The 27,892-nt window shown below is 38.9% G+C and overlaps 1 protein-coding gene across 1 annotated transcript in view; it reads right to left on the bottom strand.

Annotated features, from left to right (window-relative positions):
• JAZF1 (JAZF zinc finger 1) overlaps positions 1-27,892 on the bottom strand; it is a 196,283-nt gene that overhangs the window by 63,771 nt on the left and 104,620 nt on the right. The window contains exon 2 of the mRNA XM_040589077.1: positions 25,564-25,636. Within this exon, the coding sequence (XP_040445011.1) occupies positions 25,564-25,636 (73 nt within the window). The remainder of the gene's footprint in view (positions 1-25,563; positions 25,637-27,892) is intronic.

The following is a 27,892-nucleotide window of genomic DNA, read 5'->3' as shown; positions in this document are numbered from 1 at the left end:
CGTTTCTTGTCAATTCTGGAATCACAGCATGGGTGTCAATTGCAACAAACGCCCAGGCCTCTCTCCAAAACAGGCTCCCCAGAACGCTTTCTTATCTGCCATATGTAAATCTCAGATGCTCTGTACCCCTGGTGACCTTTTATTAGCAAACTGACAAAATGATAAAGCTAGTCATGGCAAAACTCCCACTACTAGACAATTATCCACTACAGTTCCAGTCCATGGGAGATCAACAAGACATTGTTAATTGTAATGCATTTTATTGACTTCCCCTGCTAATGGACCCTACAGGTCATCCAAACCAGTAGGGTTAGGCATTTATTTCACATCAGAAAGGGATAGCAATGTAATTTTGACCCACAGGAGGAGAGTTTCCATCCCTTTTTTTTTTTTTTTCCTCTTCAGTATGATGCCTGTTTTTTTTTTTTTTTTAAAAAAAATCATGAAATAGTTTATATACTTTTTAACATACATATAAAAAATACAAGTGTTGGGAAAGAATTCTCTGCTTCAGTAATGCATAAAACTGAGATACTCTCTGTAGAACATCAGTCAGATCGAAACCCCCCAGAACTCCATCACCACACTATAAACATTAATCAGAACTTAAACCCTTCAGGTGAGAACTGGATTCAGACTCAGGACATTCAACCATAGCAACTTACTGAGACAGACAAGAAGAACACGGGTAAGTACCAAAAGCATACAAACCAAATAATCCTTTCACCCACAAAGATTAGCTAACAAGATTAGGATTCTGCAAAACGCTTCTGCCCATGCAAGCGGGTACTTTGTAGATAAACACACCTCAGCCTCCAGAACCCTCCTGCAAACTCAAGGCATCTTGCAGTGCCCCCATTAAAACGCTATACACATATAAGGCTAACAAGTAAGCTAGAGAGAGAAACAAGTTGAAAATTGTTCAGTACTGTTCAATCTTCTTCCTGCTCCCTCAGAGCTTTCCAGGGACCCCTGCACCAGAGTATCATCCAAAAAGTTTACAACATACCCCCAGATGTTGCACTAGAGATTTAAAACTGGAAAAGTCTGCTCTGATTTTGGCGCTAGTCACTCCATTTCAGCTACCTTCTGGCTGCAGTTGTTAAAAGCATCGGGCTCTGCAGAATGCAGTATCAGTCAAAACCCTGTCTTTTAAAAGGAGCTGATGCATGGTTGCTTTGTAAAACAGTTTATTTCTGAAAGCGCAACTTGGCCACTAAAATTGCTTAGGATTTTCTCAATTGCATGCAACGAGATATTTGAGAGCGCACACTGAGCTACAACTCCTACAGCCTTGTTACCAAGGATATGGCTGTTTAAACAGTACAAGAAAAAACTGAACCGTGATGATGTGTTGCATTTGGGGAAGATATTCTTATGTGACTCTAACAATCGGCACTCCCATGTCATCAGCTCCTGCAAAAGAGGTGTGTGCACCATGGAGAAGAGAAACATAAGAAGGATGGGGCCGGGAGGGGTGAGAGTTTCAGTCCAATCAATTCCCGATACACATTTGTTACTCTGAAGCGGATAAAATTTGTATCTTCTTGAAGAAAGCAAAAAGTTGATGAATTCTTTGAACTGATTTCAAAGTGAATGATAAAGAGTTAAACTATCATGTATTTTCTTACCATAAACAGAAGAAAGCAAGAGAAAAGAGAAGCTCACAGGGCGGACAGGAAACCTATGAAGCACATCTTGGAAAAACGACAGCCAAAAGGTGGACACTGAATACTTCAACTAAGATGTGGGCTCAAGAAAACCCCGACACACAAAAAAGCCTTTTGCTACATTTTTGTTCACAGCCATACTTGTGATGGTCACTGTGTCCAAGGCAGCTCTTATTAATGCAGCTGTGTTCTGTTTGGGTTGTTCTTTCATTGTTCAATTTTCAGCCTACAAAACACATTTCCAGCAACTGCAGGATTAAAGACCATAACAGACTGATAACCAACATTCATATAGCCATGAAGCAAAATTAAAATACTGCCCGGCCTTGCACACGATTTTATAGACTAAGTTCCTTGCTCAGTTAAATGATTCCAAATGCTGAGAAAGGAGTCTACCTCACTATATATGAAAAATGTGTGAAGATTATGTCAGTATATAAATCAAGAAGATGGAACAGATTCAAATGTCTATATCAAGTTGCATAACATTCTTCCAATAACATATCCTCTGTAACAGTCCCACAGCAGAAAGGAATATTTGGTTCAGACCCGATGGTTCTCTGAAGTGAAGCAAGGAGATAGCAATCCCAGCTGCAAATGTAATGAAGTAACTCCAAAAACTTTGAAAAAAATATAAAAGCTTTGAAAGAAGATATTTCAGCACGGCATTATTTCTTCTTTCATAATCGAGTTCAGCATTACAACCTGATCTTTGTGCCAACAGTACATGAAATTAGTACAGCAAATATTGAAATCAAGTGTTCACATGTTCTGCATGGTCTTATTTTCTTTCAGGCTGCATTTAACCTCCAGTGATCATCCTTTACAATTACTCTTTGTTTCTCTATAAAGAAAATGTTCTCGATTGCTCTTTAATGCTAGTCTAATTGCTTCCTTTGCTGAACCACTAGCTGTTTTCTGTAGCTTTTAGAGTTGTGCAAGCACAACCATTGCACTTGAAACAGATAAAGCTGAATACGGACTAGAAGATTCACACCATTCTGCCTTCTGACTTAAAAACAGAATTTCTCTTTGTTCTTTGGAAGCTGAACTAGTTACTGTGGTAATACTATACAACTTTTATATACTCTAGCATATCTGACCCAAGAATATCGGATAGTATAAAACCATTCAGTATGAAAGAAATATGAAAGTAATGTAGCTAGGTATCTTTCTTATTGAAAGTATATCAATCTGGAAGTCGAGCATTAAAGATCAGACTGAACTTACTACACTGTTCCCTTTTTTCTTGTGCTTACATGCATTCAAAAGGAATAATGAAAACGCTCATGATTCACATCCACACACAGAGAAGAGAAGAATTTGTGTAGCAAACTGTAGCTGTGAGCTGCATCAATTAAAATACTTCTACTGTCAGGCTACGCTCAAATCAGGTTTCAATTTGTACTCCTTCCACATGAGATTACTGTAACCATGTTTGGCATCCAGAAGTGCAGATCCGTCCAGAAAATACCATGCTGTTCCCCTCACTGTTTGATTTATTTTTCATATACCATATACTGCATACATCCAACATGGTTTGTATTCCACATAATGCATCTCAGGCAATGAAATCTACAGTGCTGGCTCTGCAGGATAGATTCTTCATTTAGACTTCAACCCTATTAGCACAGCTCCACTGGCTCTCTAATATTGCATCTGTGCTCTTAAACAAGAAGCAGAAAAGGGAGGGGGACTCCTCAGCTGCAGAAGGGGAAACCAAAAAAAGCCAGTACTGAAGGAAGGCAGTCTTTTCTGGTTTACTGCTTCCTTTCCCCTCGGTAGCACAGTGCGTATATAAAAGTTTGCCTTTGACCTGACTCCTCCCATGTTGCTGTAAGACCACACACCCTTGCCTGTAGCCTGTGCAACTGCTGTACAGAATTCTGCTTCTGCCAAGGGATGGAGTGGCTACAGTTAAAAAAAAAAAGCAAAAGCAAAATGCTGCATTTGTTAAGTTCACGTGCCTGGGAGAACATATGGTCCTTAATCCTCTGTGGTTTTTTTAAACTATTAGTGATATACTTATTAAAACACTTGGTGGTTTTATCTGTAATTGAGATAAATTTCACTGAAAACATAAGCTGACTAGGTTACCTGAGATGTCCTCAGAGCAAACTCTCTGAGGCACACTACCCAAAGAGGAATTCCTCATACGAATTCGGGTTAGTTAGTAACTGAGTATTTGCTGAATGATACTCTAGCGTTTAACATACAACAGACAACAAGTCACCTATACCTCTCTGAGCTCCCTCTTTTACCTTTTTCCGAAGTACAGCGCTGCTACCACAGATCATTTCAGCAAGTAAGGTTTAAGGAAATGCTACCTCTTAGCAAAGAGCTGGTGATGGAAAAGAAGCATCTTCGCTGTCTGGAAGTGACAACATTCTTCTCCTTTCAAAGAAAATAACAACAGCCCTGCAGCAGCAGCAACCTCCAACTCGCACACACAGTCCTTATGGCTGCGAAGTATAGGACATCATCTTGAAAATGACAGGAGGGCATCGAATTTCTCCCGCTGACCGCTTATAAAGCCACAGCTTTCCTTTTGCAATGTTCTGCTGTCTGCAGCATTTCCCTGGAGATCTGGAAAAAGCCACAGCTGGTGGGGTCCCTCTGCAGCAGTGCCAGAGCTTGGGTACTTTTAATAAATCTCTGTCAAGCGCTCTCATACAGCCCTAACCTTGGCTTCTACTAAAGGACATGCTTTCTCCTCAAAGAGGCTGCCCCTCCCACCGAGCACAACAGGTTTCGTAGGTGGCAAAACCCACTGCAAAGCCTTGTACCTGGGACAGAATAACCCCACCCTGAGGTACGGGTTGTGGATGAACAGCAGTTCTTCAGAAAAGCACCTGGGGATTTGGGTCGTCAAGGAGCAGAAAATGAGCCAGCAGTGCATCAAGGCAGCAACGAAGGCTAATCATGGCCTGTGTCACATTTATGATGATGGCAGCCAGCAGGTTGAGTGAAGCCATATACTCCCCTCTGTGTAGCACTTGTGAGGACAGATCTGGAAGAGCATGTCCACTTCTGCAACTCTAACAAAGAGGGAAAATGATAAATGGGAGCCAGTTTAGCAGGGAAGCACTAAGGTGGGTGAGGCTGGACCATGCCAACTGTGAAGCAGCCAAGCAAACTGGCTGGTTTTGCCTAGCTAGGAGGCTGAACCAGGTTCTCCTCAGAGATGTGTGCACATCAAAAGGGCAAAAGTCAATGGACAGAAGTTTTAGCACAGAAAACTTCCATTTTATATAAAGAGAAGGTTTCACAAGAGCATCTTGGCACTGAAAAGGGCTGCCCAAAGAGACAAGCACCTAATCAACGTCATCTAACTTCGAGGTTAACCCTACTTGGGGCCAGGAGCTGGACTACAAAACCTCTTGGGATCCTTTCCAACCTATTCAGTGTCCAAAAGAGGGCAGATATCCCTCCCTCCCTAGAGGAAGAAGATATTGTCTTAGCATCTCCCTCCCAATAACAACTTTCATTTTGATGTTCAATGCTGGATCACACCTTAAAACCAAGCTATTAAAACTCAAGTGCCTGAAATACAGATCTGTGACTAAATTAATAGTCTTAGAAAAGCTACTTTAAAATTTCCACTGTATTCTTCAGTATGTCAAGAGCCCCAGCTTCCTGCTAAGGTCTGGGTAATAGGATTACCCAGGCTCTATCAATTACTCTATCAAAACAGAGCTCCTCTTTGATGTTAAGTACTTTAAGATCCCCATATGGAAAGCAAAAAAAAAAAAATGTAGTGCACTCTGCTACATGTAAAATGTTACCTAGTGAGAGACTAGTGTACATTATTTTCTTAGCACTGTACTCCTCCTCTGCGGTTTCATTATGTGACATTTTCATTCACTCCAATATAAAGTAAGTTTCAGAGTATTCAGAGTTGTAACACACAGACACATTAATCACCAGCCTAATACATGTCCTGTGTAGTAGCTTTATTATCTTTTCAAAGCAGAGCTGTAAAAATAGAGAAACTGTGATCTTTTATGCTATCCTTTAATAAAGTTATTTTAAAAACGCTATAAAAATGGTTTCAGTTTTTTTTCCAAGCTACAGCTTAATGCAACTAACTCTTGTACATCCAAAACAGTAAAGTCTGAATAAGTAGTTTTAAAAGTCCCCGTGGACTTGTAATCCAGCAAGAGTGAAGAACTCTAACCACTGGAGACAGGCATAGGAAGGAATCCCGAGTTTTAAGTTACAGAACATGCCTGTTCTTCTGCCATTCTGATAGGGCATTGCCTTGCAAAGTACTCTCCCTTCTGTGATAAATTTTAAGTATCTATTCCTGTATGCCAATATTTACCTATTTAGGGCAAGAAAGGTTTCTGGTTTTTTTCCCCTTCTTCAACCTCAACATCAGCCTAACTTTTCATTCACTGAAATGAATGAGTATTTTATGCTCACAAAGACCGTGTCAATGTAACACAGCCTTAGCAGCCCTGTGTGCTCTTTCATGCAAGGCATGAAGCAGACCAGCCGTCAAGGGCAAGCATCTTGTCCTCCGTCAAGGCAAGTAGCAGAGCAGTCTGCACGGGGGGAATGTGCTTCCAGCAATACAGGCTGGTACTGTTCCCTTCCCCCCTTGCTCCTCCTGCAGATGCATGAGGGTACATCCACACATGAACAGCTTTCAAAAAATATCGCTTTCAAAGATAGATGTGAAACTTCAACTCAATTTGGAACAAAGCCGAAGTGCTACAAAAAACCATGCTGGTAATAAGAACAGCAGTTGACAGCAGGCTTCAAACCTGGTCTGGTCAGTATATGCCGCTGTTTGCCCTAGTCTCCTCAGGTGGTGGCAACACACATTAATTGAAGAGAAAATAGTGTACTTGAGTTATGTGTAACTTTCACACCTACACACTGTGCAAGCAAGTACTTCTGGACAGAAATCTGCCACAGCCATGCAATTCCCTTGATGGGAGACGCAGTTAGGATATTTGCATGAACTGAAGTCAGGCTTGAAGAAAAAGTTTTTCTAACTAGAGATGATTCATTGGTATAAAACCAATACTATTGCAACAGACCTTTACCAATCCACCAGGAAAACCGCCCTTCAGCTCTGTACGAAACAACCACCCACCCACTCCCAGTGTCACAGGGTAGGGCTCTGGCTGGCACACTGGTGAGTTTTGTGTGGCCATTAACTCAAAGCAGGAGATGCTTCTGTCATTTTCGGAAGATTGTCAAAATTTCTCAACTTTTCCCCCCAATGAAAACTAAAATTAGAACAGCGAAAACAGAATAAAACTTGCACCTCATCAAGTATAATTTTAAATCCATCATTCAATGGGTCTCTCTCTGTATATCCAGAAATTTCACACCAGGCTCGAGGAGTTTCCTTCCAGAAGGTTCAATAGGAAACTACGGGCTTTTGTAGTAAGTTTTGGGTTGGGCAAACCAGGGTCATCACAAGAAACAGATGTAGGTGAAAAATATTTATATTCTCACGGAAGACAAGGACACATATTACTCTGAAGAAACTGTATCTCTGACTGGGCCCTTGGCCTGAATTAATAACCTGGAAATATTTTGAGACATATGTGATCAGCACTCTACCACAGTCTGCAACCAAACCCATGCAAATAGCGGCCAAATGGAGACTGTGAATGCTTTCTTGCAGGACTCCACCATACCAAGCCAGTGTTCCTCTGAAATCACCAAGGAGCTGAGGCTGCTTAGCATTCTGGAAGGCAGCATTTTACATGTTATTAACCATCGCAAGGCAGATCCCCCTTCTCTACCACCCATCTTTGTTGTTTAAATCTTTTTTTTCATCAGAGATATTCTGAACTTTCAAAAAATTAAAACCATTTATCAAAACAAGGACAGAATTTACCTCATACTTTATTGAACACTTTAGTGGGGGGCAGCGGTGGGGGAAGATGAGATTGTTCACTTTTCTTTTAACGTCTGGTAAAAAGTACGAAATTCAGGTATTTTATGCCAGGTTTGGCTAGAAATGATTTTTTACATCCAAGTAATAGATGACTAGGAAAATGGAGTGGCTTAAAATGCAAATGTGGGGATATTAATTATTGTTGTTATTGGGACATTTACAAGAACAGCATGGCACTATTTTAGAACCAGTAATGTCTAATCTTTTAATACTCCTGTTAACAAAAATAGAACTAGAATAAAAACAAGCATTAAAAAGTGAATTCCCATAATGTTTTAGTTTGTTTTGTCTGAAAATTTATTTGAAGTCTGGAAATGCCTGTTGCACGTATTCAGTATTTTATAACTTAATTTGTTCAACAAGAACAGCAGTATTTTAACAAGGTGAAACAATTTCACGATTAAAGCACTGCCTGCTTCATCGGTACTAAAGAGCTTACAGAAAAATATCTAATCTTTATAAGGCAGAGGCTCATAATTTAACTGCCAAGAACAAATGAAAAGTGTAATTCTTTTTTGCTGCTTTAGTGGTAGCATGTGGTGATAGCAAAGTATTAGCATAAGCCAGAACTTGCTCCCACTTTTCTTTCCAGGCATGTAACAAATATCTGATGGCTATGCAAATTTCACCCAAAGCAGAGTTGTCCCAGCTGGCAAGCCATACATTAAAAGGTAAATTACGCAAAGCTGAGGCCATCTGGATTAAAACATTCTCCTGTCAGTAGGATTTCAAGCTCACTAATTCCACAGAACTAAGGACAATATATGAAATGTGGACAATGATATTTTGAGGTGTGGGATTTTTACCAATCACCATTTAAAAAACAGAAAAGATGAGAATGGACTACAAACTGATTTTAGTATTTTCTTGGAATATAATTTTCAAAGCTTACACAGCCTCATTTTAGTTGTATTGTACACATACCATACATTCAAGTTCATAAATGCCCATTTTCCGACAAATGGCAAGTTGAGGGAGCCAACAGATCTAACCTATTATATGAATGCCAAGCACAAAGAATTCAAAATTTGAAGTCTCTCAGCATATACATTTTCACACAGCTGTCAGTACTGTAATACTCTGTGCAGACTTTTACTAGAAAGCAACCTTTGACAGAACACCTTGATAGTTTTCTTCCCGTTTAAACCAGACTACCAAAGCAGAAGAAACGTGTAGGAAAATTAACAGATGAGGGCAGAAAAACTAACCAAACCTTTATAAACCACTTATGTTACTGGAAATTTCTGCATTTAATTCCCATTGAATTGCCCACCTTGTCCAGTCTTGAAAAACTAACCTCTATGTTATGCATTATGGAATTTAAAGTAACATCTGTTTCGCTGAAATTAAATTAACATACTTCTATTTGATTAGCTTATTAACTGTAATTCTCAATATGCTGCAGGAACAGACACCAACTAGAGAGATGCAGTTGACAACACCACCTGTCTGATATAAAGTACTTTTTATCATAGAGATGGAGGGATCTGTCAACAGTCAGCCAAAGCATCAGACAGGTTAGGAAGTGACACAGGGGCAGAAAAATTACTTGCCTTAGATCGTGAAGCAGGTAATCAATGGGATGGGGAACAGAACCTGCGCATCTTGACTCACAGCTTCATACCTTTGCTAATGGCTTTCCCAAAACTGAAATGATGCAAGGAAGAAGCAGTTTGTAACTTGTGCTACATTAACACAGACCGTATTTGAGGAAAAATAGATTGAGGTATTTTACATGCTATTGGGAATATCTATTATAGTTGTCCTCTAATTTCCATAGAAAACATTTCCCATTTCATCCCCACATGAAATAAACAGAAGAATTGAAAGTGTACATTCATTTTAACTTGTCTGCCGTCAGTAATCTTCTCTTCAGTAACAGTGATTGAAACAGTCTTCATGGACAGAGGTACAACAGAAGGGATTTAATGCAAAACACTTCCCTTCCTCTGTAATTTACCTGGCAGTGTTTGAAAAATACATATTCTTAGTCTCAAAGTTATAATGCATGAACACAGGTAAAGAGCAAATAGGTCCTCCTGTAGACCCCACTCTCTTCTCCTTTTACTCTTCTTTCTTATCTGGTGAGATGCTATGCTCCTCCTCACAGCAATGATTCCTTGATATCCTCTCACCAGCTCTTAACCTACATGACGCTGCTTAAATCACATAGCATCTCACCAAATACAATCTAAGTCACCAGCTCTGTCCCTATCGTTTCAATGTACTGAGAAATGCTCTAAAGTTATTCAGGGGGAAAAACACCAGAGGCACAGTCTGAGCTGCATTAATTTCATTTTCACAGGAAATTAGGAGAGGGGGGCAGGAAAAACAAAACAAAACAAAACAAAAGAGTACAAGTATGCAGTCAGGCAGCGAGAGCTACAAGGCTAATGGCAGCCAGTTCTTACAACTGTGAGCTGTTTTAAGTGAGTTGCTCCTCAAGGACTATCTGGTTTTGTTCTCCTCAAAAGCTGCATCTCAGACAGAATCATGAAAATGCTACTTTTTGTGAACTGCTGCTCTCATGTAAAAGTATTGCCAGTATGCTCTCTGCATGTACGGTTTTTAGGCTTGACACCCAAAAGTAAGTGTTAATGTAATTGTCTAGCCAAGTCTTCAGCATCTGTCACTTGAAAAATGGGTTTATAGTTCAGGTATTGCAGACCAGTTGTTGAAAGTCAGCAGAAAAGTTTTGGCTACAAAACTTTTTGTCTACATGAAGCATGCAGACAGACCCACCTGAAGACCCACTGCTCAAGACCGATAGCATTCATCCCTTTAGATACTGTTCTCTGTCATGGCTACCACGGGATGCACAGTCCCAATTTTGGCTTGACAGGCTTTGCCTGCAGCATTCAGCATCTTCAGGAAGACAGGTGCCAAAGAGACAAAACTGGAAGATTTAATTTGGGAGGTTTCTTAGATATCTGGGTGATTATTCTTATTATAAGTTCCTCCTATAACTGTTTCTACCTTACACTGTTCTTTACAACTCCTGCTGACGTGAAGCCGGTATTAGAGCAAGGCACTTCATTTCTCATAGATGTTTAGAACTACTAACCACTAGTTCTGGGAAGTACTGCGAGAAATGTTAAGAGTGCCAAACAGAAGGCCATAGAGAGTTTTCCATTAGATGATATGGACAGAAAACAAATTGACTATGACCAGCAAAAATAATGGAAACCTGCTTTCTCTAAACTCTTATGTGCCAAGGCTCCTCCAGGGTTGCACTGCAAGAAGAATTTAGCAGCTGAGACCTTCCCCTCAGTACCCAGAGAACTCATTTGGGTCTTTCTTGCCCAGCCAACAACTTATTAGATGAAGATTAGATTAATTTATTTAACTTTTAAGACCTCTACCGTACTGTTAAGCTTAGTAAAAAAAAAAAAAACACAAAAAACCAAACAGCCAGCAGGTCCCACAACTCTGATTGGCAAGAAGTGTAATGGGTTCCCAGACACCAGGCTTCCTACATATGTTTTGGGAGATCACTTTTTATTTATTATTGAATTTTCTTCTGCCAAATACATTTCCAAATACTTTGGAAGTAAACCCAAAGTTCAGCAGCTTCAAGAGCTAGCTAATTTGATTGTTGTTGACATCACTGACAGAGAAATAAGAAGGGAACCATTCGTTAGCAGCATTACCTCAGAAGAATGATACAAAGTCCTAGATATTCAAACATGCATCCATGAGACTTCCGCGACACAGTGCTCATAAGGGAGAGCTGCAAGCACCAATGTCAGCAATTATCTTCTGAGGATGAGGAAACAAAGTTTTTAAGCGACGCCCAGCAGCAAGAAATTATACTTACTAGAGATGATTCAAAATTGAAAGCTTTCCTTTTACATCTACTCATCAGGATCCAGAAATAACCCTACACCAAGAAATTTAGTGCCTCCCTTCTCCAACTGCCAAAATGAGATACTGGCCCCCACCCATGACACTGAAGGACTCTTCCTGGACTCAGTTTGTGTATCCCATCCCTTGAATTCTCCTTTCTTTGTGTGTTTCAGTCATCCTGTAAATCTGTTGATCCAGTCTTTTATTCCCCCCAAATACTCATATCGCACAATTAAAATTTCTCCCTTTTTTTCTTCCCCTGAAGAGAAGAAATCCTCCACAGAACTCCTATGTCTGTACCCACAGAAGGGAAGCCATCCTCACTTTTGTTCATCAGTCTTTCCCTGTCCACTCTTCCCTGCCAACAACAGTCCCACCTTGCACGCACGGTCCAATCCTGACACTTGCACTGCAGCCCGATAACGACCAAGTGGGAGCTTCTCAAGCGTGATGGGAGATCTTGCCTACACCTGACACCTGCCTTTCCTCTTCATACTTTCAAGAGCACAAAAGTCTCTCACTTTCTGTATACTTCCTACCTGATGACGCTCTGTCAACCCACTTACCACATCCGACTTTTTAAAATCACTTTACATGCGCCTCCGTTCACTTCCACTGGTGTTTGAGAAAGCAATGTCCAGCTTTTACTGAAGTCACCAGTAGTGTGAAATGACTAGAGGCTGAAACCATATGAAACCAATACATTTCTTGTGGTTCTTTCAGTGCACAGTAAGTGAGCACAGATTGGCTGCAAATTCAACCCAGACTTACAAACCTCAGCAAATGTTCTTGTGAACTTGATCCAGCCTTCAGGTTTGTTTCATCCAGTTTCAGGTTTCATCATGAAAGTTTCACTGTGCCCTACATGCTGCCCCAATAAATGATGTCTCAAACAAAATGAGGACATCAGCAAAAATGAAGAACTCTTCAGATAGCAATGTTTTAGTTTTATACCATATGTGAGAACATGCATTGACAAGCAGTATGCATACAATTACTGCTGTTACAAATCAAAAATTGTTCATGGTTAATGGACTTCTACTTTATTACAATTTTTGCCAAGGAACTATTTTCAAGAAATGTGGGCAGAATACCTCTGGGCCATAGTTCTTTTCTTTCCCTATTATAATAATTTACAAAGAAACTGTTAGCCCTTCCATCACAACACTTGCACAACCCCTCAGCATGCTTTTTAGACATTCAGAATGTGAAATAACTAAGCCCAAACTTTAGTAAAGCAGTATTTTCAGCCTGCACGTACCATCACTGAGGTAGCAATGGGAAAGGAAAAAATTATGAGGACACTGAACATCTTATATGGGTCACATGAATACAAAACCAAAATGCAAGTTAATTGCAAGTTACCTAGCTCTTTGAACATATGACATCTTTCCCAATAAAGCTTGTACTTCTGGCAATGTTTCCTTACTTCTCAATCATATTAAAACAATAATTAAAATTAAAAAATCCCTAGACAATTTACTTTTGGGAAGGGACATAGGTTGTTATTTTATATTGCATAACATGTAAGCAAAATCTATTAAATTTTGTAGTCTGAAATCAAAACTTCATCAGTGTTACTTTCAGGTTTGGAAATTATTTGATACCTGCACAAAAATATTGTTAAAAAAACCCCAAGTTTCATAATATTAATGGTCCAAGTCATATAGGAAGACAGCTAACTCCTATCTCTCACAAGCAACGTGCTGCTGAGATGACTTAAGTTAGTCTTCATTTATACAGATGTGATTTGTAAATGAAGTCAATTAGAAACTGTAGCAGGAAGTTTCCTGTAACAGATTTTGAGGCAGATACACCTCAAATCAATGTACTATTCTAGTCAAGAGCCCTTACTGGACTGGCCCTAAGTCTAAAGGGAAATCATTATTAACTGAAAGGGATTTATGCTGGTGTCCAGTAGAGCTGTGATACTGCCTACGATTTCCAGCCTAGCTGTGCTCGAGTTACATTGTTCTAACTGAACCAGATGACAAAATCAAAGCTACCAGCAACCTTTCACAGGCCCTTAAAAAGTACGATGCAAATGATCAATTATGTGCACAGGACCTTAGGTGCCAGTAAGAATAAATTAGGTTGCACTACAAGGAGTATTAAAAGAAAAATTAGGAGTTCTTACATATTGATTCTATGTGTCTTCTACTAGCACAAAGAAGAATACATTAATTTTATATAAAGGCGCTACAGTTTCTACAAAACCTTTTTTCCAGCCTTCTACATTAAATGGCAAACAACAACAACAACAACAGGGCAACCTCTGGGTGCATAATGACTAAAGAACCGTGAAAGAGAAATCAATAGAAAAATTAAAAAAAATAAAGGGATATGCTTTACATGGCAAAATTAACGGGAACAGGAAACCTAAGTACTCCCCTACGTGTACTTGAAATCCCCCACAAAATGTCATTTTTACAGTATATTTAACAGATTATGAGAATTACATTTAGCAAGAGATATTTTCTCATTATTGAAAATGGTAACATTCTTGGTGTTCTTTTTATTAAACAGTTGCTATATAGCACTGGGTGCAAATTCGGGGCATTTCTAGGATCTCAACATAGGCAACAGAGTATTTGTAGTCAGTCAGATTTCAAATAACACGTTAAAAGCATAAGCTCAAAGTTTCAGTGCTGAAAATATTAAAAATATTAGACTATTAAAAGCTTAAATGGAAGTTTTATGTTAAAAAGTCAGCATCGGCCCTGGTAATCCTCTATACAGAGTACAGAACCTGTTAGCTACCTCTTGAAAATAGTATTGTCCAAGTGACATGGTTTAAACTGCTATAACAACTTCTGGTAAACGCTGACCTTTTAGAAATGATACATGAGCAAATGAAATCAGAAATAGTAGAAAAGAAAGTCACACAAATGCATAGACTCACCTTGAACAGAGGGATGCTTTGGATTTTTTTTTAACCCTTTATTAAGAGTGTTTCACATTGGAAGTTAGTGCAGGGAAGGAAATGGCTTTCAACAAAAATTCTGGTTTTGTTGAAACTACTTTACATTGTGTGTAAGAGGAGGGGAACTTACCACCAGAAATTGGCAAGGAATGCACCACCACCACAGAAGCTATGGGTGAAGGATAATAGGAATGGTCTTGCTACCCACACTACAAAAGCAAGTAATAAACCCAACCCATTCCCAGCTCAAGAGTTCTTTTTAAAAGTTAATGAATCAAGGCACATGTCAATCTCCAACACTGATAGTGGCAAATGTGAAATGTTACTTATATGCAACTGTGGAACAACTTGCCTTTTCTGTACCTCCATCCAGAGTGCCCCTTCATCAGCTTGTAAAGGGGCACCAAGATCGTACATTCTCCTTAAGGCAAATAAACTGCTAGCACTGCCCAGCCAGAAACACAGGGGGACATAAGGAGACAGTGGCAGAAGCCTAAAGAGGCTGAGGGCAGCAGGAGAACAGACAAGTAGGAGCAGAAGCCAGCTACAAAGTGTTAGTGATCCTTGAGCTTCGCTGTTACAAACACAACATGCGGCAGGCCTCACTGACAGTTTTGCTAGAAACAGAAGATTCACACACCTGACACATTAAGAAAAGCCAGGAAAGATTACACGGAGGAGAAGCTGGAAGAGCAACAACAAACCACCACACCAAAACCCCCAGATTCCATAATCTCAGTCTAACAGCATTAAAAGAAAGTCAGAGGAAAATTACTCAGATCTTCACTGTTCCCTGTAGTATACCACAGCAGCACATATCAAAGAAACTACAGTATGTTGAAAAAGAAAGGTCATACTATTACAGGAGAGAGAGTATAACATGGCCTGTCATGCAAATTTAGCATGACGAGGCTGGTCTCACCAAAATACCTACGTCGGTACAGATGGTAGCACCAAGGCTGCAGAGCATGCACCACAATTCATAACTACTTCCCTCTCTGTTACGGTGGTTTTTGCATACATTACAAAATCTACTCTAATTTGAAATTACTACATGTTAAACTGCCTTGCAAGGCAAACCCACAACAATTCCTCTGTAAATCAAAGACAAATCAGCAGTGTCTACCCCCATGGACCATCTACACCTGTAGATGGAATTACTGTTGCAATTATTTCCATCTCTGCCTGTATCCTCATACACCACTTGGGGGAAAAAAAACGTGCCTGATTTTAAAAATAAACGAACAAACCCCCAACATTAACAAAGAAAGAAAACCTTTCTCAGTTCTCAGGGAAATGAGAACATGAAATCTAATGTCTGCAAATGTATTGCTTTAGGGAAACCAAGACTCAGAAAGTATTAAATCAGCCTGACTAATTGTACCATAACTGAGCCAAATTAATTGAATAGAGCCTCCTTTCAATAGCATGTTCGCTGAACCAAGCAAGCTTTTTGAGTGCTTCAGGCCACCTTAATCCAGTGTAAGTTGCTTAAACAATGTGTAATGCCGACATACACAACTGTTGTTAAAATGCATTGAATTCGGTTTTAGAGTTAGACTTTCTGAGGTCACAGGTATGTGACTGTCCACCTGTATTCACACACACATTCAACAGCCGTTATCAAAAGCTGCCCATGTATGCACAGCACTTTCACATTTTTTTCTACTTCATAATGCAGATTCTCATTTTTACAGTCTTGTAAATTGTCTTCACTTTCTGAGGTGTGGACAAGAAGTTTCAGAAAAATCTAAGGACAAGATCAGAGCAATCTATCCTCTGGTTTTGCATTCGTAACAACAACAAAAACAAGGTAGTCCCACGGTCTTGCATATGTCTTTACACGGTTGAAAAATTATTTTCTGATTACACGATGCCATACTATCTTAATAAAAATCACTAGATAAATAATAATCTACTGATGATATGCCAGGGCTTCCTCTTAACACTATTAGCACTTTGCAAGTTTATGAGAGCAAATCCAAAGGAAAATCAAATGCCAAACAAAATTCAGTTACACAGGAACCTTTTCTCGCTGGTGTTTTGATCATATTAAAAGTTCCTTTACTATATAATACCTGCTTACAATCAAGGCAGTCAGGCTTCACTAATTTCCTTGCCACAATATATAGCCTCGTTGCTCTCTTTTCTCTCACGTTTCATATCCACCAGTTGCTTTCAGTTGACTTCAGTTTTAACCTTCACTTTGTTTTGCGTTTCCGCAGCATTAAGCCTAGTTGGGATTCCAGTGCACAACACGGGATCCTTTCAGCTCTGTATTGAAGGTGCTTAGTGACGGTTACAGCTGGTGTTAGCCCAGTCATGTTATCTTGGAGAGCCATCCTCCAACAGCATTTTGCTGATGGAGTGCAAAATTCCCTTGTCAGCCTGCTGTATGCACCCTCAGCCTCATTAGGAATATAAGGGGAGAAGCCAAGTCCGTCAAGCTCTCCACCTGGTCTCCATTGCTTGGGACACTGGAGTATTGTGGAGGAAGTGGTGGGATAATGAATGCATCTTTGCAGGATATACAAACTTTCTCTCTGGCTCAAAATCAAATTGAGAGGTCAACCCAACTGCAAAAATATTTAATGAAAATTAAGGCTGAGAGTAACACTTTGGAGTAGATTTTATGTAGCGGAAGATGACATCAATATTCTTTCCTCGTGAGCCAAGTTCTCCAGCACTACGAATATTCTCTCATCTGCACTTAATCTCTTGGATAGCCTTGGTATGCAACCTCCAAACTGCAGCCCTACTTCTGAATGTCTACAACAAGAATCAAAGACATACTTTGTGCTGCAACTCTATTTTGTTACGTGGCCTTTAGGCTTACAGTCCGTGTCCCTCACTGAAGATTAGCAAGATTTTGCAAATGATATGCGAGCACCCTGACCTGGAAGGTATGCAAAAAATGAGAATGAACAAGGGAGGGAAACACGAAGTGCCCACAGACACTTGAGGAATTATTCCAGGATGTAGTTTGTTACATGTTCATAAATTACAAATTAGTGGGATATTCATTACTGGAAGGAATCTAAGAATACACAATATACTAACATATCTAAAAGCTAACATAGGAGAAAAAAAGGTAATGCAATAATTTGCATTTCAAACTACTAAATTTATTTAAAAATCTTAGTTTTAGTGCAGATTAATCCTGTGCATGCTTTTGTACAACACATCTAAATGGTTAGCATTACCATGAAATATTGCCACTTAAAAAAAAAAAAAAAGATCAGTAAAGTTAGAAAAAGCAGCACAGAAGACCAGTGATAAATAAAACTTTAGATTAAAAAAAATTAATAAGGTCACAGTCAATGAATCTCACCAGCAGCTGGTCTGGACTGCCTTGGGACTCCTGGGATAGTAAATTTGCCAACCTGTTAGGTCATCACACGTAGCTTAGATGGTCATGACAAGCTTTTAGCAAAACACCAGACAGCAAGGACCTTTCCTAAAAAGTTATTTACTCCACCTGTATTTTTCTCTTGCACATGTAAGATTTTGTGGCTGTTGTTAATGGTGATTTAAAGAAAAAAACCAGGATAGGAGGTAACTAGCTGTACACAGCAGCCATTTCCATGAGTCGTAAAGATGGTAAGAAAAGCTACTGTTTTCAGCCATTTTATCTCTGATTTTACTTGAAAGAAAATTAATGCATAAATGTAAAGGTTTTGCTCATACTTCTCTGAAATCAAAGCATAATAGAGTTTCCACAAATTCTTATTTCTGCAGAGGATCTGAAACTGGCACATCAGTGTGTTTTTCAAATAGCTTTGTATGTTAAATAACTGTAATACAAAGAATGAATGTATGTTATTACCAGAGGTCTAATAAGAATAAGGGCCTCACTGTGCTATCATACAGAGAAATAGATACTGATAGAGCTGTGACCCTACGTAGCTGACGGTGAAATATCTGAATACAATTTTTTTGTACAGCAAACACACAGTCCTGAGAGCACTACTACTACTGCTTATGATTAAATTTCAACATCACAGAAAAGAATTGTCCTCCTTTTTAAAGCAAGGGAAACTGAAGACCCCTCCCTTCCCAAAACTAAGTGACCTGGTGCAAGAGACCTACGCAGAAAGCTGGCAATTGAAACAGGACCAGTCAAGACAAAAAACAGTGCTAGAAAGACAAGATTATTTTTCCCTCCATTTTGGCATGCCACATTGACAAAAGATGAAGAAAACTGATAAAGACAAGAATCCTGAAAGTCTTGAGGATTTACACTGACAGCTCTAGTGTTTGCTAGCTAAGCTACACACAGAGAGGTGTCTGCACACATACTCGCAAGGACGGTGCTGACTTGGCAACGTTTCTTTCCCTTGAGATTCACGAGATGGAATTTTTTCTGTCCCTGAGTCTTCCACATGAGCCTTGCCAGAAGAAAGCTAATTACCGCTCAATTAAAAACAAAAAAACAACTGCACAACTAAAACACATTCCTTCAGTGTACTACATGTTTTAATTCATCATGTAATTTTTATTTCAGGGCATGGCATTAAGGCTTTTCCTTAAAATGCCAGTCTGCTTTTTGATCTTTACTGTTGACATGAAATTAAAAGAGCTGTATATTATATAAATCTTCAGTTTCTCTTAGCTTGAAATTGATAAAAAGAGAAAGAGAAAACAAAGCCAACTGCATAAATCCTTCCAAACCAAAAGGCATTCCCCTTACCCTAGCTAGCATTCATTTCTGCACATCTTGTTTGAATTATTATCTGAAGTTTGTCTTGTTCCATCTCCAGAGCAAGTCAAATAGCAGAGCATAAAGATATGGCTACATGAATAAAAACACATGATCTACTTGGTCACTGCTAAACCTAAAAATAAGCTCAGACAGAAAAATATTATCTGGCAATTGACATGCTACTTTGATCCCTTCGTTTCTGTATTCTGTCACATGCATTCAATCCAGCAGCTACTGGAAGCATCGGCACACACCTTTAACGTGATGAGAATCAACAGTCTGAAAGAACTGCTGCACTTTTATACTGAGCTGTGGTACTTGGTTCAAGTAAGACGGTATCATGTTACAGAAAGGAAAAGTTAAAATTTAAGACAAAGGCCAAGAACTGTGGTACCAGGCACCCTAAAATGTAGCAAGTCTGAACAGGTGGCACAGCACTAGTTACCAGATCCACTGGCTTGAATTTTCTTGTGCAGAAAAACTCATCTCCTCCAGTAGGATTCCTAAAATGGGTAAGACTCTTGTCTCTACCTTTTGCTACCGAATCATGACATGAGAATTAAGACAGTGAATGCTACACTGAAAAAAAGTTAGGATGGTTTTCTTTCAATCACTTTTTCATAAAAAAATCTGCTTTTGCATTCAAGCTGTCAAATTAAGTATTTTGAGATTAAAAATCAGTTTTTAAGGGTATTTATATTGTAGCATGCCTCGATTCAACTATAAGATGCCACCAAAAATACACATTCAAAGATGAAATCTCAGGCCTGAATTAGAAAGACTTGAAGTCTGATCTTCCACTTATCAGGTGAATGATGCAGTGAATACTTATTTTAGAGGAAGATGCTCACTGTTCAGAATTGTTCCGTTTTGCGTATGCCTTCTGAAAAAGCATCCGTTAAGAAAGAACACAAGGAGAAACAAACTTACTTCTCTTCTGCCTCAGGACTTTAAGTTTGATTCCAAACTGTGCCGCAACAGCCATTCCAATGACAGTACACAGACATCAAGAGGCAAAGAGGAGAAATGTCAAGAGAAGAAATCATGTCCTACCCCAAGCCAATTAACAGTCTTATGATTAAAACACTCCTAAGGGATCAGAAAGGAAGAAACTGAATCTTGGTGTTCCACGTTATTCAAACAACTGCTCAACTTAATGCTCATGCTCTGAGCATGAGGAAAAAAAGGAAGCAATAGGATTGCACTGCTGCTGAGAAAACGTTCTATAGACCCTTTTGGTGGCACATCCACTTGTTGGGTGTGACCTCTGAGAGGCTACAGTCTTTCATTAGCTTCTTACTTAACTACTGCTGATAGCTTACACAGGGAAATCTGTCATAGCAGAACCACAGGAAAAAGCGCAACGTGTAGCAAAAGGTGTGGATGCTGCTAGGCAGCTTTAACATAAATTGCTGTACTTACTGAAAGGATGTTTAACTGTTACAACTAAACACGTACACGGAACGAACTGTCAGAGGAAACCCACTAAACACACAGCAGAAGATAACCCTATTGATAAAGAATGGATGTGAATGGAAGCTGCTAATGGCAAGAGTGAACCTCCTGTATAGAAAGAAGTAAGGAACACTTCACATTTCTATCCAGCACTGAGCATGGTAACTTAAAAAACCCAGCAGTTAAAGCCAAAGAAATAAAGAACCAGTATCATGTGGTTTAGATGGTCTGCTAAGAAACCACATGGATGCAGTCAAAGGGCACTACATCCAAATCCAAAACATTCTTCTAGTTATTGCATTAGTAACATAGTGCATATTATATATATCACTACTTAAAAGACTTAGCACTTTTCAAAATAACTTTCAAATGATCATTAAATCCTATGGTGCCAGCTGTTATTACTACTCCTGGAAAAAAATAGGTAATAGCAGTAGAACGAGAATTAGTGAGCTGGACACGACACAAGCCTGGAGCCTCCTGGAATTTATAATGGTAGCAGCGAGGCAAAATCTTGCCAGTTAAAAATAAGATCTGGAGAGGAGAGGCAAAAATGTTAGGACTGGCTCAGAGATGGGACTATTCACCCAAGAATGCCATCAGTTTTGATCACAGGCTTCATTTGTGCTCCCAGTTGTGTGCAAGCATAAACTTTATAGACATTCAACAGCCTCATCCACTAGACTGCCTACAGGTAACACTGAAAACACCCACCCCACTGTGCTGTAACTGCTTGTAGGATCGATGCTTAAAACCGTTACTATATAACCTTTCTTGTATATCAATTATCAACAGAAAACCACTATTAAAAAAGAAACTAGGATTAATGTAATTAAAAGTATTTTGGTATCTTCAAAGATTTTAAGATTACAACAGCCTTTGCTTTCAGCATTTCCCTAATACAGCTATTATGTGATCTGCAGTAAAACTATGTAATTAGGGCAGCTTAGTTTCAACTGTAGGTGCGATCTAGTTTCATTTTTTCCCCACCGTGATGAATTATTTTTAATCAAAACAATTTCTGTATCTAAAGAAAATTTATTTTATAGAAACTGTATTAAATGCACATTTAGTTGTTCTTATTATGGCATATGTTTCCAATAATACAAGTTACTATCGCACTTCCCACCTTCCATTTTCAAGGTGAAAGGAATTTACTCCAATAAATTATGCTTTCTTCCTATTTCTGGTACTTACAATCTCAAAGTTGAAATACATCCTTTAAAACATAATTGTAAAGGATTTTTCATTCATTAAGTTTTTTATTTCTAGCATTTTTTTTTAGTATCACCTCTTTAGCCAGAGGAATTATTTTTATGCCTCTGTTGTCTCATACTTGTCCTAATAATGCTGGGGTGTTTTTTATTGCTTTTTAAAAATTAAATCCATTTGCACAACAGCTACTCTCATCTCTAACAGGTAACCAGCAGTATCCATATTAAACATATTTTTGAATATGCAAATATTGAGGACTCTCCCTCCATTAGACTGCACATGCCTAAAAGCCTTGACAGTATGCTGCAATGCCAGGGCTTCATGTTCCACGATAGTACAGCAAACTCGAGCACCACTGCTTCCAAAGTGCCACACTAACAGCCTCAGAGGCACAAACAGCACTATGTAGGTTCCAATAAACACAAAGCAAAATTCATAGCCATGCTAATTAATGTAAAGCTATAAATACTGTATTCTAAGTAGCAGTACAAGCAGTATTAATTAGTGCCACTAGTCACTACATTTTAACGTAATACAAAATACAAAGGTGTCTTAACTCATATACAAAGGAAATACCTCTAGGAACCACTGGAGGACGTTGGGCCAAGTGCTCATGTGTAACCACTCCTGACAGATCATAGTCAGCATCCCATTCGTGTAGCAGCCCTACGGAACTCTTGCACACAAACCACTCCTGTATTTATAGGATGGAAGCAGATTAACTACATCTGCTTTGGCAGTAGTGTGTCTTACTGACTCCAATTTTGACTTCTAAGCAAGCAAACCAAAAGCAAGTAGGGAACAGTCATCAATACTGGGGACTGCATTAAGGCTACACTAAACTTTGTCTGAGAAAAGGATTTGTGGCAATTCAGTCAATACCTGGTGCAAGTGTTTGATGTAGCGATAGTAACCCATTATGACCTGTAATTTATATTTTGTCCACCGGTTTTAAAAGGAATGTTATCTGTCTACATAAGGATCACACACTATGGAACTGCATCTGTGTGTAGTTACGGAAAGCTGTAATGGCAGTAAATCTCCAGCAGAGAAAGAGACAGAGCCTTACAGATTCAGACATCCACAGTCTGAAGGTTGTTTCAGAACTTAAAGAGCACATACAATATTGCTGTATTAATATGCCTGAGAAAATAACCAGGGGTGGAAGGGAAATGAAGGAAAATAACCAGGGGTAGAAGGAAGAGAACAAGAATATGTTTCAGGTTGGAAACAAAGACTCATGTACCCTCTCTGTTTTACTGATACTTTACCCTCTCAGCTATAAAACCACACAACCCAGATTTATGTTTTGTTTTCTTTTAACTTGTAATGGTCTCCATACAACAAGACAATGAACACAGCAGAAAGCACATCTACTTAATCTTTCTACCACCACTATACTAAGTGTACATCTTATCATACAATTTTGACAGTCCCTGAGAATCAGAAGTCCCTGTTTTCCCAGGCTCCACGAGAGCGTATGGCCCACACAGAACATATTAAATACACAAACCTGCAGAGGAAGATAGTTTCAAGGTCTGGAACTCACAGCAGGAACTGAGCTAAGTTCAGTTCCACTTGGAAGTCATAAAAGTATGGGTTTAAAAAAAGTGCAGCAGTATCTGGTGTTTGGTATCTAACAGTTTGCAACATGTTTATGACATGTATTAGGCTACAAAATCTGAGTTCATAGCCTGGGACAACAAAGCAGAACTCTGCTCTGGCATATGTAATGGGAAATAGAAAGGCATGTCTTGTAGTGTAATGGATATTGCTGCTCCCTCAAGAGTTTGAGCTACATAGAGCAGGTGGTTCAATGAAAGACATCAGCACTTTGGAAAAAATTAAAATACAATTAAAAGAGCAATTAAGTAGCAGCTGGTTTAAATAAAAGAGTCAATTCAGATTGGGTTTACCATAAGAACAACTCAATTCAGTTCTTCAGAATTACCTCTCAAAACTGAAAGGCTAAGAAAGTTTGGACAAAATATGTAGTGATTAACTGAAACTGCCTCAGTCACACAGAACTCTGTTAAAAAGGGTACCAAAATAATGAAATCTAGATGAGGTATCACTTTCAAAACTACTTTAAAAGTAGTCTGATTCCAAATGGGACAATCAAGTCCCATGGCACCTTCTGTAGACTTAAAACAGCTTTCCCCTAATTTTCAAAACACTTCCCTCTCCCTCCCATTACGTAAAATAACCACAGAAGCAACAAGAGAAAACGCCCAAGTATATAATGGAAAGAGGGAAACAAACCAACATACACAACATACCAAGCCTACAAACTAAAAAAAAAAAAAAAAAAAGTTTTATAAATTACATGAGATCAACAGAAGTAAGTGTTAAAAAGGATCATGGTTAATTTCAAAATATGCTTTAAAGGGTAGGGCTGTCTCCAGGAAGAACAAGAGTTACTTGCCAAGGAGGAAGGAGGAAATCATGTCAATACCAGCTCTTCTTAATCACCACAGTCTCATGTAGTGGAGAAAATTTAGTCATTTCACCAAGTGAACACCACTTCTTACTTTCATACCTCAAAGTCTTCATTTTCCCCTGTTATAACACCCTTCTCTACAGCAAATATTATACAAAGCCAAATGGTGGAGTCTATGTTTGAAAAAGATTATTTGTTTTTAATTTTTTTCATTATTAATAAAGTATAATTAGAAAAAATTTGCATTACGTATGACCCATGAGAGTTTGAATCAACTCAGTCTATCCTACGTTAAATTTTGAGTTAATCTTCTAGGCTTGTGACTTTCTATCTCATACAAAGGGAAACTGGTATCCCATGTATAAGACCCAATAATCTCATACAAAATATTTTCCAAGAAATATATTTCCAAAATGCAACTAACTGGAACTTTTCAACCACAGTACACCCAATCAAAAAGCCAGTGTGACATAAAAGAAGGCAAAATAATCCCAGAATAGAAGCATGCTGATTTACCCAGAACAGAAAAAGGTTTTAAATGAGGAATTACACTTCCTGTACAGTGTTCATTTAGGATTAGAAGACAGCTTGGCAAACATACTGAAAAACGGGCACTGCAGCTGGACAAAACCTTGCCATCTTTCCATTCATGCAGCATGCTCCATGGGTCAGTCTCCTCCCAGAGGAAAAATACTCTGAGCTACCTCCATTGAATTATGCAATGTGCTTAGATGAGAGGGAAAATAAGGAGCAGCTCTCAGGCTGCTCTTTCCTGTAACACTAGCAGCCCTTCCATACCTTCATGGTGGAGCACTCTGGAGGTTTCAGTTCTGCCATCAATCAATAACTGAAAAGCCAAGGCTCTGTTATTTAGATAAGTGCTGTAAAAATTGGTTCAATTTCTTGAATTGTTCAATTTTTAGGTTATATAGGGCTGGTAAGCAAGATTTTAAAAGACTACACTGTGGCTGAAAAACTTCTGAAGTTCTGTAAAAAAAAATCTTACATATTGAATGACTATAAGTTAAATTTCCCTTTTGATTGAAAACAAATTCTTTCCCCACTCACTTTTGTGGAGTACAATAAAGTAGAAAAATAAGCAAAGAAATTACCTTGTTTTGCACAAGATTTAGCTTAAACATAAAAGGCTAAAACCTCATCCCCCATGTATTTGAGTGGTGCAGCTGAAGGGCTGCTTGTGCCCTATGTAAAAGTGATTAAAAATTCAGTTAAAATTTAATTCAACTGTCTTTCCAAAACAGGTGTTATCATAGTGTCATATAACATGAGACAAATCAGAGTGCATACATAAGCATACCATTTTGGCATATGCATATATATACGTATTGTGCAAACCAACATCAGTTATACCTGAAAAATAGCCAGACTTACCTGTTAATGTAACTTAGAGCAACATAGGTTGGCTGCTGAAGTTCTTGTTTCTCTAATACACGTGGGTCTGTATCTGGAATAAAAAAAAAAAAAAAATACATACACTGAACTGAGCTTTCTCTATTTACATTGAAACATATGGGACTGTAATCCGCACAGTAACATAAGTGAAGACAAGAGACACAAAAATAACTCAATCCAGTTTATCCATATAGAGTACACTTAGCACAGCAGAATCATTTGTTCATTCATTCATAAACACAGTATTGCATTACTTTACACAAGAATTTGAAACAACAACAGTGATGTAATTTCCAACTGTCACACAAGCTTTCACAATCCCCCTCGTAAATATTAGTTTTCACTGCTTTCCATGATTTACAGTGTTAAAAAGATCAAGCTTCCTTCTTTTTTAATGTAGCTATTTCTAAACGTGGTCGATACGTTTTGAGATATTTCAAGAGTGATTAGATCTCTTCAGCTGGGACTTCATACTTTTCTTCTGCATCTCTGAGTTTTGCTTTCTCCCTTCCCTACAGCTTATTTTTGAAGCTCTCAGTCAGGAAAGTCATACAAAAACGCACTTGAAGCAAAATGCTTGCCAAGCAGAGCATTACCCACCAAAAGCCCTGAAGCAAACAATCCAGTTCCCTTGAGTGTTAACTTTCTCACTCAAATGAAAGAATATGTTTTCAATCACTGTTTTAATTGTCCTTTTCAGTTAAGTTTTGCTTTTATCTAACAAAGTAATAGTCTTGGTTTAAATTTCTGAAATCAAAACCAAGGGAATATGCCCATAGTTCACATAGTTTTCTTATACAAAAAACCAGAATTACATCGAGGTTTCAAACACAGCCTCGCCCTACATTGTAGAAATGCACCTGTAGGAGCTGAATATAAACAGTCCTCAGAAGTTCCCAATGGAAACTGTTCATCATGCCTGTGCAGATTACTACATAGTCATTAACAACATATTTTATGCATTACTTTAAAAGAAGTTCTGGGTGCAACTTCTACATTTTAACTATAAAGAATACAAACGGATTTTATTAAGTGGGTCTCCATGGGACTGCTGCTATCCATCCTCTATTTCTGAGAAGCATCTACTTTGTGTTGGGGGGTAGGAAGAGGCACCCCAGGCACAACCCATATTTTGGATTGTTCTCCCTTCATCCTGCAACTTTAAGCATTGTTAATCTTTAAAAGCTCATTATCTTGAGAGCCGCATTTGTTTCTTGATAGCCGCACATTTGCTTCTGGTGGCTTTTGTGGGTTTTATTTTGTTTTAAAAACATGACACCATTATTTTGAAATCTGTCTCTGCTGTCCTGCCTTAAGGAAGACTTTTAACTGAACTGAATGGGACTGCGCTTGAGGTAGGTGCATTTGTCACACCACTGCCCAAAGCAGATAAAGTCTTTATTCAGCGAGCAAGGAATCCTCTGTCCCACCTCCTCAAAACTCAGACTGATTCTAGTCTTTCCTCCTACATTTGCTCCTGCAAAGCTCAGGCTCCAAGATTTGCTAACATGCCTTTATCAATATGTCCCTAAAGTGATAAATACCTTTAAGGAAGTTCAGAGAAGAGGGATAAAAGCACAAATGCCAATCCAACCAGGAACCCCAAGCCTGTAATCCTTAAAAGGAGCAGATCTTGCTGGTGCCTGGGAATTCTGCTCTAATTACCAGCACACCACACTCTGCTCTGTATTAAGCTAACCAAGGACAGCAAAGCATCAGCTATCTTCTGTGTTATCTTTATAATTCACTTCTCTGAGGAAGTCAGGTTCACACAACACACAAAGGTCTTTTACTTGCCTTTGTTTCTACAAAACCCACAGTCATTTAGCAGCCGAAGCATACAGCTGCTGTCATGGTGAGCTCTGCAGATTTATACCTCAGTGGTGCATGGCCTGCCATGAAAGTCTCGATCCAGAATGTCTGCAGATCATTAATCCCAGCCAGGACAATCTAAGAAATGCCTCGATCCAAGTTTAGGCATCTGTGGATAAATGACTACGTCTTTGCTAATCCAGTTCTTAAATAGCATTAACCTCCATCTATAAACAACAGTTTCTGTGACTGAAGGAGACAAAACTGGGGCTGGTTTACAGCAGAGTGCTGCATGTGTCTGTGGGAGTTGTAGGACAAGGGAAAGCTCTAGTGAAGAGTCTACCACTCTGCCACTGCTCGCCAGCAGTTCATATAACACCAGCAAAAGATGACAATGCAAAGACAAAACCCAAAAGCCCCATCTTTTGTAGGAGCATGTTACCAAAGCACAGAGAAATCTACCTGCTGGTACCAGCTAAAACCAGTCCCATCTCTC

This window comes from Falco naumanni, chromosome 4, assembly GCF_017639655.2.
Source record: "Falco naumanni isolate bFalNau1 chromosome 4, bFalNau1.pat, whole genome shotgun sequence".
Classification (NCBI taxonomy): Eukaryota; Metazoa; Chordata; class Aves; order Falconiformes; family Falconidae; genus Falco; species Falco naumanni.
This window is presented reverse-complemented; position numbering and strand designations above follow the sequence as displayed.